At 39.1% G+C, this 13,598-nt stretch overlaps 1 protein-coding gene across 4 annotated transcripts in view; it reads right to left on the bottom strand.

Moving 5' to 3' along the window:
• Positions 1-13,598, bottom strand: part of LOC135943356 (paired box protein Pax-6-like) — a 58,582-nt gene that overhangs the window by 8,236 nt on the left and 36,748 nt on the right. For all 4 annotated transcript variants that reach the window (XM_065489846.1, XM_065489845.1, XM_065489848.1 and 1 more), the window contains one exon: positions 13,229-13,338. In XM_065489846.1, the coding sequence (XP_065345918.1) occupies positions 13,229-13,338 (110 nt within the window). The remainder of the gene's footprint in view (positions 1-13,228; positions 13,339-13,598) is intronic.

The following is a 13,598-nucleotide window of genomic DNA, read 5'->3' on the forward strand; positions in this document are numbered from 1 at the left end:
ATCGGTGGCACCTGCTGTGTACACAGACATATTATAATTATTTGCATAAAACGTATGCTGCTGGCGGCGGCGGCGGCAGTCAGCGATTTTAATTAGGGCTCCGGCATACCTTAAGAGTGTGCATGCACATGTATGCCGAGCAGCAGCAGCGCGGGGGAAAATTAAAAATAATTTTGCAATGCGGTTTTCCGAGCGAGTGGCCACATAATTTCGCCTCGTGCACAACAAATTTCCCAGCCGAGGGCAAAAGCAGCAGCTCGTGTTTTTCCGCATTATTCTCAGGCGTATGCATGTGTGCGCCACTTTCTTTCTGGCGGACAGAAATTGTACACGGCAGCAAGAGCGAGAGAGGGCAGGCAAAACATGTGTATGTGTACATTTGCATGCGCGCACAAAGAGCAAACAGCCGAGTGATTTCGAACAGCGGAGGCACTAAATAAATAACTGGATAACTGAAAGGCGAGAGGCTTTTTAATTTATCAAATGGGTTGGTTCGTTGGTTGGTTGGTTGGCGCTCTGGCTTGCTCTCGTGTGCAGCAGTAGCGCCCGCCTCGTTCTCTCTCATCAAAATTTTCACGTGCTGGCGTGCGGTTTTGTTCGCCTACAACATGTGTACATGCAAATGGCGTTCATGTATGTATGTGTGTGGGCTATAAGAGAAGAGAGAAGCAGAGAAATTGCACCGACACACAGGGATCAGCGAGGTGTAAATCACACCTAAGTTGAGACGTTAATTAATGTTTATGGCGTCGGTGTTGCCGCCGAGCAATAATTATTTTGCTCTCTCCTGACTCGAAATCGACGCCCGCCTCGCAAATAAATGCTCAATTTCGGGGTGGTGGAATATAATTCAGCACGCGTTTCACTATTTTATGGCACATGTTGGTTGGTATTCTAAATTTTCCCTATATATTCCATGTACATATTCAAGTTGAAATGCCATGTAATTGATGACAAGAATTCAATTTTGAATGAAAATTCATGGCAAAAAAGAACGTTTCTGACCAGAAATAAAAAACTATTCAATTTTCTAATTTTGTACATGCCAAAAGTTCAAATAATAAATATTGTTATTAATAATTGTGTACCGATTTTAATAATTCATTTCAATTTGTGCAAAAATCCTATTACAAATAAACTGTTGATTGAACATATTTTAATAATTTTCTCAACTGCAACTAATCATTCTAATTTGTTCTCAAGCTGCTATCGAGTTAGGCGGGTTAAAAATAAAATTGTATCATTGTCCTTGCGTGTAGAAAATTTTTGTTTATAATAGTTACTCATATCAGAATTTGTTGTAAAATCGTTTATTTGTAAATCTGTTAACTTCTGGTTTATTGTGACAATAGGCATATTTTGATTTATTGTGATAACTAATAACCTTAAATTACCTGGATGTGCAAAGGAGTGATTTATTTGCTACACTGTCTAGAAGCTTAATTTTAATTCATATTTCAAACCAAAACTTGAAATATGAAAAATATATCATTTAGGAATAAAATACTTCGTCTGAATTAGCGTGTTGGTTCATTTCCTTAAAAACATATTTTTCTAGCATCTAAAATTTCGGTAAATTTTGTTTATGTCTTATATTTTTGACTAGGTTAAGTCTATTTATAACATAAAAAAGGATGCAACACTCAGACTATTAGAATTAGCAAACAGTGAGCAAGCTTTGTTTTCGGCACAAAATTGTTGGCTATATTCTTCAACCCTTTACAGAAGAGCGAATTCGTTGTCGCATACTCACACACAAATTTGCAAGGAAAAGGGGAGCGGAGAGTCGAGAAGTGTAAGTGATATTTATTTACAGGCAGCTGATGCGAGATGTGCCTGGCAGGATAATTGAGAAAATTGCGGTTTAGCGCCTCGGCACTACGCCGCGTTTATTTAAGCACGTGTGCATGTGTACATATACATACTGTATACACATTCAGCTCTCGGGGCGCGGGCGTGAATTCGAATTTGCTTGAATGCTGATGCTCTTGTTCGCGAGCGACGAGCAGAAATGCGCTCGAATTGATCGTTGCCATATCGCAGCCACCGCGAATGAAGATTATTTTTCTTTTCTGCCACGGCGTGCACACTCGAGTTAATGAGGGAGTGCGTGTGCCCTTATTCGCATATTGCGAATTTGCAGCGAAGGGGTTGCTCGCGAATGACGCGACTTGATAAGGTGAATGAGGAAAATGAGCAACGTGACGAGTGCTTCGTACCCGTCCAACTGGAAACCGCGCGCACTAATTTTTGTTTGGAATGCAAAACAATCGGCGAATGCGTGCCGCTTTCGCAATTTTAATATCGCATAGTGGCCGGTGGCGCTCAGAACCGAGCAGCATTTTCATTCACAAGCTTTCCAATTTAAAAGATTGGAATGAATATGGCTCATAGCTCTTTTTAATTTTTACTGAAGAACAATGTTTTTTTCATTATAAAGCTTATAGAAAACCGCTGATAAAAATGTTATTTTATTTTTTGGTTAGTTTGAGAAGACAGATGAGTTACCAGTTTCAACAGCAATATTTATTGAGCAAATTAGTAAACCTTCAGCTAGATGCAATATAGTTCCATAATAATATATAGTATATTATTATTTAAGTTTTAAAGGACTTAGACGTCGAAAAAGAATAAATTTGATTCTGCAAAAAAGCAGAAAATCTACAGATCACCGTTCGATACTTAGAAATCAACAACTGCGTAATATAGGACAAGAAGTTAAGGAAGCAACCAGCACATCGTGTAAATTTGACGTCTCAAATGTTTAGGTCACGCCACTTTTGTTGCCCTATGGTTTTTGGTCCTAAGGATAGTAAAGAACTGTTGATGCATCCTCTTTTTTGTCACCCTGAGCAATGATGAAGTTAAAGATAGAAAAGATCCGACGATCTGGTAACCGTACAATGTAATTCATGTGGAAGGGTACAGTAGCATTTTTAGCATACTGTCAATCTTGTAAATATCCTATAGGATAACATTATGAAATGTGCTGGCCGTCCTCATTTTCCGATTCAAATAATGCAGCAGCGCACCGATTTTACAGATTTTATTTTTTCACAAAACAATATAAATTATTTTTTCAACTCCCCTAAGTTTTAATTTGTAAACATTCCTTGGTTTCGACCAATAAATTTCAGACAGGTTACGTTCATTTTACATTCATTTGTTATTGCAAAAAAATTGGCAGAGAAAAAGGTGGAGCTGCAATTTTATGAATTTTACTAACGTGCGTATGGTGTGTACTATGCTGACTTGAAGCTAAGAGCGGAATGCGAGTTTGCATTAAAAGGTTGACAATTAATTTCATGCCTCTCAAGTTGTGAAAACGGCGGTAACCGGAGATTTATTCTGCGGTTGGGGCACACGTCTTTTCCACTTAGGGAGGCCGCAATAATAGAGGCACAATGCACACGCAAATCTACCTCTCCAATTGATTTGCCTGCTCTCGAGTGAAACTCGAGACTTTTCCTCCTCTTTGATGTGTTATTATATACCCCACAAGAAAAGGTATTTTGCTTTGGATTTTATTTTGATCGGTATAGACGACGAGAGAGCTGTTTTGTGCCGCCACGATGTCAAAGAGGGAAAGAAAAAAGTCAAAGCACACGTATCGAATGATCAATATTTTGCCTCGGATACAAAGTCAGCAGCTGAATTTGTAGAAATTGCTTTGAAAGCGCAATTTGAGTGACGGGCCAATTATCTCGATCGCTGTGCGCGAAAGATGAAAATTTTTAATAACAAAAAAGCAACGAGGGCACAAAAGCTTTGTGTCGGCGCGCATAAAAACGATATAAATATATATTTATTAAATTCTGCGCACCCGCTTGCCCGCCCCTGAAAAACAATGTGATGAAAAAGCGCGTACCGGGCGGGTTTCATTTGAGAGATAAAAAGAAATATTTATGGCGCCGAAAAGCAGAAAAAAGTGCCAGCTCGAAAATCGAAACGACGCAGCAGTCCGCGTAATGGGGAAAATTCCTTTTATTAAATTCATTTGGCCGGGCGGCGCGATTTTTTTTAACTAATCTGTCACTTGCACGGCTCGGTGGAAAAACAAACAATCAAATGGTTACAATGTTCAACTGGCCTCCGGTATTTTGTGTGTGCGCGTCTCGCTCGCAGCCAGCTAGCAGCACACAAAGCGAATTTATTCAGTATCAAGCTCCACATCAAACAGCCCCTCGCGTATACATACGCTGTCCGTTTATTTGTATGTGTGTGTGCTGCAACGCCGGCTATGAAATGCGCTACTCTGTCTATGTGTACATCCGGGCACAAACGCTATTTACTTTGTGTCTGCGTTTGATAATATTCAAATTGCATAACTGACAGCTTGCTCTTTTATAATCCAGCTATGGCAAAATCCGTTCACGTCAATTAGAAGTGTGATGGAAATTATTTTATTCACATTGAATACTTATCGTATGATCAGATTTTAGTATTTACCTAGATATAAAGAGTTAACCAAATTTTCAAATTTTTATTGACAGGATAAATAATTGAAAGAAATAATATAACCAAATAATGTTACTAAATTTGCTTGCTGGTGGTGAAACTCCAGCTGTTAGTGAACTCTGTCTTGAATTGGGAAAATATATCTTGGTATACTGTTCCATTAAAAAAAATTTATTTATAGGTATATAGGTTGCAGCCTTCATTTAACTTCATAAAATTTTTCTTTCATGAGTTTTTTTGCTGCCAATAGCTTAAAAATAATGGATCATCTCTATTTACGAAGCAAAACTGCGCATTAAAAGGTGCTCTCCAACGTAAATCTGAACAGTTGAATTTTTGTACAGCAGATTGCTTGCTTGGCGATCTATCTACAGAAAAATTACATGTTTCCGGCTTGCGGATTTTATGAGTGGCAGAGGTAAACAATATTTTTACAAATGTTTCGGTTGCTCCACGATTTTTGCTCTCTCTCGCTCTCTCTCCGGGAAACTTTCGATTGGTCCTGCTCCACAACTTTACGAGAGGCAATTGAAAGCGATGGGCATTCAGAGCGAAAACACGGTGTCAGTGCCAGTCTGACTGTGAAACCGAGCTTTGGCTCTGCCTTCGCTGCCGGAATTACAGAGTTGGAAAAGGTCCGCGTGTTGTGAGATATACGGTCGAGGATCAGTGGTAATGATGGTAATGCTCTCCCGGGGGCGCTTATATTTAGCCGAGAATAAGGGATGCATGCGCCCCATCCCTTTATTTTATGTATGGGGTATTGATCTCGAGCAGCATTGTCTTCGCACCCTTATATTCCTTAAAGTGTCGGGCACACACTGAACATGCTTCCTCTCGGCACCCCATACACGCGCTGTGGGTGGCGCGCACACTCTCGCGAATAGACTCTCAAAACTTGCCAATGCAAGCACATCTTTGAAAACTTTTAAAATCCAAAACTGCAATTAAGTTCACGTGCCTTTTAAAAGCTTTTGAAATGGACAATGTCAAACGGATTTTAAAAATTTTAGTCTTTGTGGAATTTTAAGGGTGGAATTTTAAAAACTTAAAATCATCCTGTATTGGACAGCCACCGTTCCGACCACTTAGGCCATATCAGAAGTACTATTGTAATGAAATATTTACCATATAGAAGAAATTTTCAATAGACTTCAAAGTATAGCCGCAAATTATGCCACTTTTAGATGCCACAATTAAAAACCAAAACATTATATATTTTTACTAGGACTAGAAAAATCTTCAAAAGTGTTTGATAAAAATTTAAAAAATATCTCAATAATAATAAAATTAATTACAAAATAATTTAATTTTGTCATCAATTAATCAAACTTAATTAAAAGAGAAATATTTAAAATGGTCTCTGAATTCAACAAAAAAAAAAAATTGTGCGTTCGAATCTCTCCGCATGAGTGAATCCATTTTGAAAAATGCGCAGTGAGGCAGAAAATGTCACCCAGTTGCTCAGCACTTTTGCACTCTAGAAGCGGACCAAGGCCGAGAGCGACAGAAGGGCAAAGTGGACCACCGCCACCCCCGCCCCCGAGACGCGTGCAGACCTGGTGCGGGGGTGGTTTTCGAGAGTCGGCATCAGGGGAGTGAGCGCGCGGGGGATGCCAAGGATCCAGTGTGCAATGGAGGATAAGCAAATGAGGATCGTCTCCTCTCGGCTAAAACTCGAGCCAAGCTCTATAATCTGGTTACGTTTATGGCATGGCAGGCACAGCCGTTGCGCGCGAGCAGAAAATAACGCAGCAGCAGCAACGGCGGCGGCACTATTACATAACGGATCACGACAATAATATTATCTTGATCCCTTAATAATATTATTCAGCAACAACGGCGGGCAAAACAATACACTTGGTATTAAACGGCCGCGGGACGCATACCAAATTAAATGGCATTTTCTCTCTCTCGCTTTCGCTACTCTATCTGCCCAGCAGCAGCTTTGGGTCCTTTTAATTTTACAGCGGCGCGCCCCACTTTCCCAGCCAAGCAGCGGCTTTTGCCGAAACGATTTGAGGAGATAATCCGTGTTATTGCTTCTTGTTATTACCTTACTTTCTGGTTTTTATACGTTTAGATGTGCTCCTCGTGTACAACCAGGAGCGCCACTTGAACTGCAGTTGGAACGCCTTGAGACTCGATTCCGAAATCGAATCGGATAGTATTTTCTGAAGTTAGTCCTATTTATATATGTGAAATGATTCATCGTTTCCTGCTTTTTGTCACTACTTAGAAACAGAAAAATTTGACATCAAATATTTTAACTTTTTGTTGAGATTACTAAACTCCAATCGTAAAAGTTACCAAATAAAACTAATATTTACCAAGTTTACAAGTGTGTGTGCGGTCCCCTAACAGCTTGTTAAAACCCCCCAGAGCTTTTGATCGTTTCCGTCACAACTTTTAACTAAAAATGTATGGACGCAAAACCATCAAAGAGAAACCGCAGCCTAACAGACATCCCTTTCAGCTAGCACTGTGATTGACAAACAATTAAAATGGAGAGAAGAAATAGCATTCTTTTCATATGTATCATAGGTGAGCCCCCACACCTGGCAGTGCGGCAGGGTTAAATTGGTGGCTGAACAACAGTTTTCAAAAGCTTTTCATGTATATACAAACTTCCGGAAACTGACAATGACAAACAAGAATGACTCACCTTACAACAACACGCTAAATTAATATAGTTAACAAACAAATTCACAGAGAATAATCTTTATTGGGCTTTTTGTTTGAGGATGCATATTCTGGAAATAATTATTTTGCATGTGAAAAGACGCAAATGGTGGTGAAATATCTGTAAGAATTTATTTTAAAAAATCAGAGCATAACATATGTTCATGTCTTGAATTAATTCTTATACTTTGAAATATATATCTTTATTTTGTTCTCATTAAGTCGAGTCTCTTTTACAAGTTCTTTTGTAACTATTTTGGTATGGAGCTGCAACCCGCTGCATATATATGTTTATGCTATCAAGGACTGTTAAAAGTCAAACGTGCAGTGTTTCAAATTAATTAAGCAGCATAGAGCCTGGAGAGCGAACAAAATCATCACCCTGAAGGATCAGCGCGTAATCTGGCGAGTAAGCCTTTAATTTGCTTTGGCATTTCAAACTTGCGTCGGCGAACTTTGTTTTAGCCGGCGGCAAGCGTTCACTTCTTCTCATACGCTAGGGCAAACGTAAGCTAAGCCCTTGAAACTATACAAGAACAACAGCACAACTCAGATTTTCTTCCCGGCGCAATTATAAATAAATTAACACATTCACCTTGACTAAAAACGCACACGGGCATGAATATGCTGTGGAAAGACATTATCGGGTTCCGCATCTAGAAAATAATGCACTGGATGTCTAATTAGCGGTGCGAGTGTTGTGTATAATACGCCTCTTTCATTTCGTGAAAGGTGCAGCGGGCGCGAATTGTTCATATAAATATGTGCATATTATTATCTCATCACAAGCAACCTGCCCTGCGGTTTCCAGGCTGCTTTCCGACCACCTTGGAGAAAAATAAAACGCTTGTGGTTGCGCAGCTTGATCTTGAGTAAAAATGTTTCGCACAATAACAACAAATAATGGCATTTCAGTGCTCTGAGAGCTTTTCATGATGAAATGACATTATGGTTAAATCTAAATGCACTTCTCTTCACCAGAACATCTAAACGCATAATAACTTAGCACTATAAAAAGTTCAAATTTGATTATTGCTGAGAATTCAAGAAGCTATTATTTTATATTAAAAAATTGATTTTGCCATATATGGTATTTATGGCTGAAGGAATTTCTAAAAATAAAAAAGTGCTACGAAACACACAATATGTTGAAATAAATAAGGAATTTCTATTGATTAACCGGACATTCCATTTCTTATGGGACAAAAAGATGAATGAAAACCGACCTCTATGCTCAAATAAAGCCCTGTAGAAAGAGTGTTTCCTAAATGACAAGTATATTCCATTACGGAAATACGAGAAATTACTAAAATACACGTTTCCTTTGAAGTAGGATGTCAATTTGTTAATAAACACCACCGGATAATATTTTCTCACGGGTTCTTTATATAGGCTTGTATATATATTAGGGTAAAAGAATGCTATACAATTTGTTTGAAATGGAAAATCATCATTTTTGTCTGAAAACAGTGCGGGTCTGAGTTTTAATTTCGGCGTGTTTCTTGCCGTTAAAATTCTATAAATTGAAATTTGAAATAAATTTTGGCATGGTTTCAGTACCTTTGACAGTCAGCTTTTTTAAATATGTAGTTTGTATTATTCTTTTTGATTGCTATATAGAATGTTCGAAAAATGACTGGTTTCAATATCAGTCTCGTGCTCCGGGGATAAACGCAAACAATAAAAACTAATACGCTTGTTTGAAACTGGTGATTCTCACATCCAATGATTTGCTTTTGATGTAATTGTCATAAATATTATTGCAGTGCAAGGTGGCCGCGCGTGATGAGAAAATGCCAGCACGAGCAGTCAGGTTGCGATCGCATGGTCCGATACGCAATCACAAGTCATTATAAAACCCGGACGACATGACAGCACAAGAAGAGCTGCATTTTTCGTTCGCCGTTGCAAGAGACATGCATAGCAAAACACAGGCAACGAGATCACAATCATCTGTTCTCAATTTCAAGTACGAGGGACAAGGAGATAAAATCGGCTGGAGGAGAAAGAATAAATAGATTGCGATTCATCTGCCATTGCCAGGGATAAACAAACAGGGAGAGCTGAATGCGCCTGTTTTATTTGCTTTTGTTGTGCAGAGGAACGAAATAATGATATCAACAAGTGCTGCCGGCAAATAAGTTTACCTGCTGAGAGTCCCGTGGTGATCGGCGGAAAATTCCCATGGACCCCGGACCGCGCGCGATGCAGCGTTTGATCCGCGTGGAATATATTTCTCATAAACACCCCCTATCGCGCGTCTCACCACCGACAAATAGGTCAAAGTTAGTTTGCAGCCTCCCCGCAATCTCGTAGTCATCTTTTTGTGCGTTTTTCGTTTCTTTCGTCATGCTGAGCGCGCCTGCCGCGCGGGCCAGACGCGCAAAGTTGCTGTTCAAGCGTGCAGATCAGCTTATCTCGCGCGCTGCAGCTGGGAAATTCGCTGACGGGACAACCTCTTGAGGTTTCCGTTCTCATTTGCAACTGTTTTCCTCCGAGCCCACGCTGGGTGGAAGTTGTGGTCGCCGCCGATTTTTATCATGATGGGCAACGTTAGTGCGTGATTAAAAGCCAAAATGCTTATTATTTTTGGTCAGTTTATCAATAAAGAATTATTACACAAATCTATAATTTTATACTGAAACAGAATGTATTCCAGCGTTACGTATGATATTTTTTATTATATTTTTGTAAGACAGTGCAGAACGTATTTTTTGAAAATATTTTTAGGCTCAAATCTGTATTTTTTCTGTTTTCTGGTAGAGACTATATATAGTATTCAATATTTAATTTTTCCTAACTTTCTAGTGTATTCCAACTGTGTATTCTTTTTAGCATATTTCTTATAGTGATCAAAGCAAATAAATGTCAACAACGATTTAAAGTTAAAAAATATGAAGTTTTTACCTGCGCTGCATGAAGCAGTTTTGAAAAACATCTTTATCACCTCCAAAGGAAACTAGATATTTTCTCAATGGCAACAGACAACGTTAAAAATTAAATAAATTTGACAGCGTTTTTATGACAGATCCAGCACGTACAAGGTAAAATTTACAGTTCACTTTTTAACTTTGCGAAGAGGGTTGTAAAATCTTGTCTTGCCAAATACATTTTAAAGCAGCAGAGCAACCCTTCAGTGACGATTTTTTAATGAACTTGAAATCCAAAGCTAGAGAGCTCATGAAATTAGTTAGCATCGGGCGTCTGAAGAAAAACGCGTTAAAATTGTTCAAACCTTCAAACAGCAGCGCCCCGACGTGTGCGTTTCCGCATTTTATGAACACTTTTATTTCAAATTTTACTGCCGCACTGTATAGTGCAAGGGTTTGCGGAAGGGATGTCCTCGAGAGTGCTGTGACAGCAAATTCACCTCTGCTGCTTATTTTAACGCAGGGCGGCTCTAGCGCATTATAAAGAAGTGCGGAGTGTGTAACGCGCGTATTTGGCGCAATCTCATCATTGTGCAGCGGAGGAGCCGAGCAGAGCAAGCCGTCTGCTGTCGTCTCTCTCTCGCTCTCTCTAAAAGCAGCGGCACCCCAGCAGCCTCTCTCTCTCTCTCTCTCTCTCTCTCTCTCCGCATTCGCTCTCTTCTTTCCAAGCAGCATTGGCGTCGCATATTACAGCGTTAAAGCACCGCACACACACCGAAATTCCAGAAATTTAATATCTCTTTTGATAGCAATATGGCATCCCATAATATTAAGGCTTTATAAGCGCAGAGACGAGAGAGAGAGAGAGAGCTGCTCCCTGCTCCACCACTTTGTAATATATAAAATATTTTTAGCCACGCCTTCTATATGGCATAACGCCATAGCAATGCAGAAAATTTTTATTTACACGACACCGTGGCTTCGTTGTTCCCTTTTTAAGCAAAAATTTCTCTTTTCACCAAAAGCACACGCACTCACCCTCGGGGGTGAAAAGTATTAATTAAATATTTTTGCCGGACGGAAGCGTTTTGGCGGCTCCTGCTTCCCTCTTGCAAGTGCCGAACGTGTTTTGTTTGATTTTTCGCGTCAGAGGAAATCGAGAATTCTAAAGATTAATTTACAAAAATAAACTGATTAAATCGAAAAAGCTGGCTTTTGTTCTTTTGGCCTCTCTCACTCTCGTGCATATTAAAGCGAAGTGTACACGCAGAAGCGCGAGAGAGTTGATGGGGCGAGCGAGTGAGCGAGCGAGTCAAGTACACTATTTGTTTTCTGGAGTTGGCTTGTGGGAAAAGATCAAAGCGCTAATTCAACCCCGCCTGCCCGGTTCACTTTGTAAAAGCCATCTACCAACTTAAATAATTTTAAACTTGCAGCCAGAGTTTGCGGTGGTGGTTGGCTGCCAGAGATTTCTCTCTGAGCCTTTTTCCTCGACGAGGGCGCCGAAACTTTGAATATTGAAAAACAAGGTGGCTATGTAATTTCCCCACTCAAATTCCTTCCCTCAACAACGGCATTCCAATAACTTTCTTCGCATTCAAATTTGGTTTCAAACTTTATTTATACCAAGCAGTTCGTATTAGAGAGAGAGTATACGATTTGAAAACTTTCTGAACACGATTTAGCTGTCAGATGTTTTATGCCAAAACAATTTAGATCACCTTGGAAATTTGCAATTTTTATAATTTCTAGCGTTGGCACTGCCAATTTTTTGTGTTTCAAATCCTAACAAACGGAACTTTAATTGCTCTCTTTTCAACAACAAATTCACAGTGGTGATGCTGGCGGGGGTATGCAAAAAATAGGATATGAATATATATATATATATATATATATATATATATATATATATATATATATATATATATATATATATATATATATATATATATATATATATATATATATATATAACCCGACGAGCTATAAATGCACTCCAATCTCGGCATGAATATGTGTGTGCGACAGAGGCGCATCTTACTCTCTGTGAATGTGCTGCTGCTGGTGCATTGTTCGTTCCTATACGACATATAAAGACGCCCCGCGAAGATGGTCTTTCTTTATTATTATTTGCCATTGCAAAAAGAGAGGCGCGCGCGTTTCTCTCTGCATTCAAACTGAACAGGGCACCACCGCCAGCAGCAGCAGCAGGAACATTATTATTTGTATAAAAAGGCGCTGCGCGCAGAGAGAGAGAAAGAGATTATTCTCGCTATTTATTTCTTGGCACGCATTTAAATATATTAAAACAGCCTGCACGCCGGATGAATGGGTGAACCATATGTCCGTCGTTATAAATGCAAACCCTTGTACTAGCGGGTAAACGAATAATTTAATCATGCTACACGTGCTCTGTCATTGTAAAGACTGATTTCCAATTATGAATGTGCGAATTTGATATGGGGCTTGTTTGAAAACTGCAGAAGAAAAAAATTGCAAAGTAACCACAAAAGTGACTAAAAATCTTGATAAATAAAGAACGATGATAATTTTCAAAGTTTTTAAAATGTAATAATGTTATTAAATTGGTTTTCCGGTGTTGTTATATAGAATTTTAGGAAGTTTTGCACGTAAAAATTCAGTATATAGTTGGTAAATTAATAGTATTCATGTTATTTGCAGAATATTGGCAAAGCTTCAAAAGGTTATGAAATAGATTTGCGTTATAAAAATATGGGTTTTAATTCGAATTCAATTATAATGAAATTGGATTAATTTATACTTATAAAATAACCGTTTAGTTCAACTGTTAATATATCAAGAACGACAAGTTGGAGCATTTAGATTGAATTTGGATGCAATTGAACGCGACGAATAAGTAAGAGGCTTACTCAATCGCCATGTATATAGCTCTTCCCTTTTCCTTCTCATATATATAATAAGAGGATTACAAACTCAACAACTGCCGCGCGTCGAGATGCGTTCAAAATATTTGTAGACATAACAGATTTGCTGCTCTCGGAAGCGATGTGATACGCAAATAAATTTTTCCACTTGCCAAAACTCGTAACTCTCCGCTCTTTCGTATTCCACGCGACGCGCCGCGCGTCGATGGGAGCAAATATTATTGATTATCGCCGCAGAAGAGAAGGGTTTTTGTACAGAAAACAGCTGATCTGTATGAAATGGGAAACCGATTTATAGGAAATATCTCCTACCTTTCTTTGGTCCTAAATCGTGATCTGAAAGGATCGTGCATCCCCCGTTGAGGCCAGGACTCGGACTAGCTTGATGTCCACTGGGAAAAGGGCTGGTGGCTGGTGCGTACCTAAAAACAAGGATCAATTCACTAGTTGCATAAACCCTAAGTGTTCGAAGCGGCCAACAGATGGCGCCACCGTAGACTTTCGATTTTAAGGCACTTCCGCTACGATTTCAGACTCAATCTAGCTACTGTGCATTCTTCAATTAATTTGCTATTTTTTGACGTGTTGAAAACCAAAATCGGTTCAGCCAATAGAATCGTAGAATCGTGAAAAACTATTTTTTGAAATAAAAAAATCTTTTCCAACGTTTCTACGGCGAATG

Source organism: Cloeon dipterum, chromosome 4 (assembly GCF_949628265.1).
Source record: "Cloeon dipterum chromosome 4, ieCloDipt1.1, whole genome shotgun sequence".
Classification (NCBI taxonomy): Eukaryota; Metazoa; Arthropoda; class Insecta; order Ephemeroptera; family Baetidae; genus Cloeon; species Cloeon dipterum.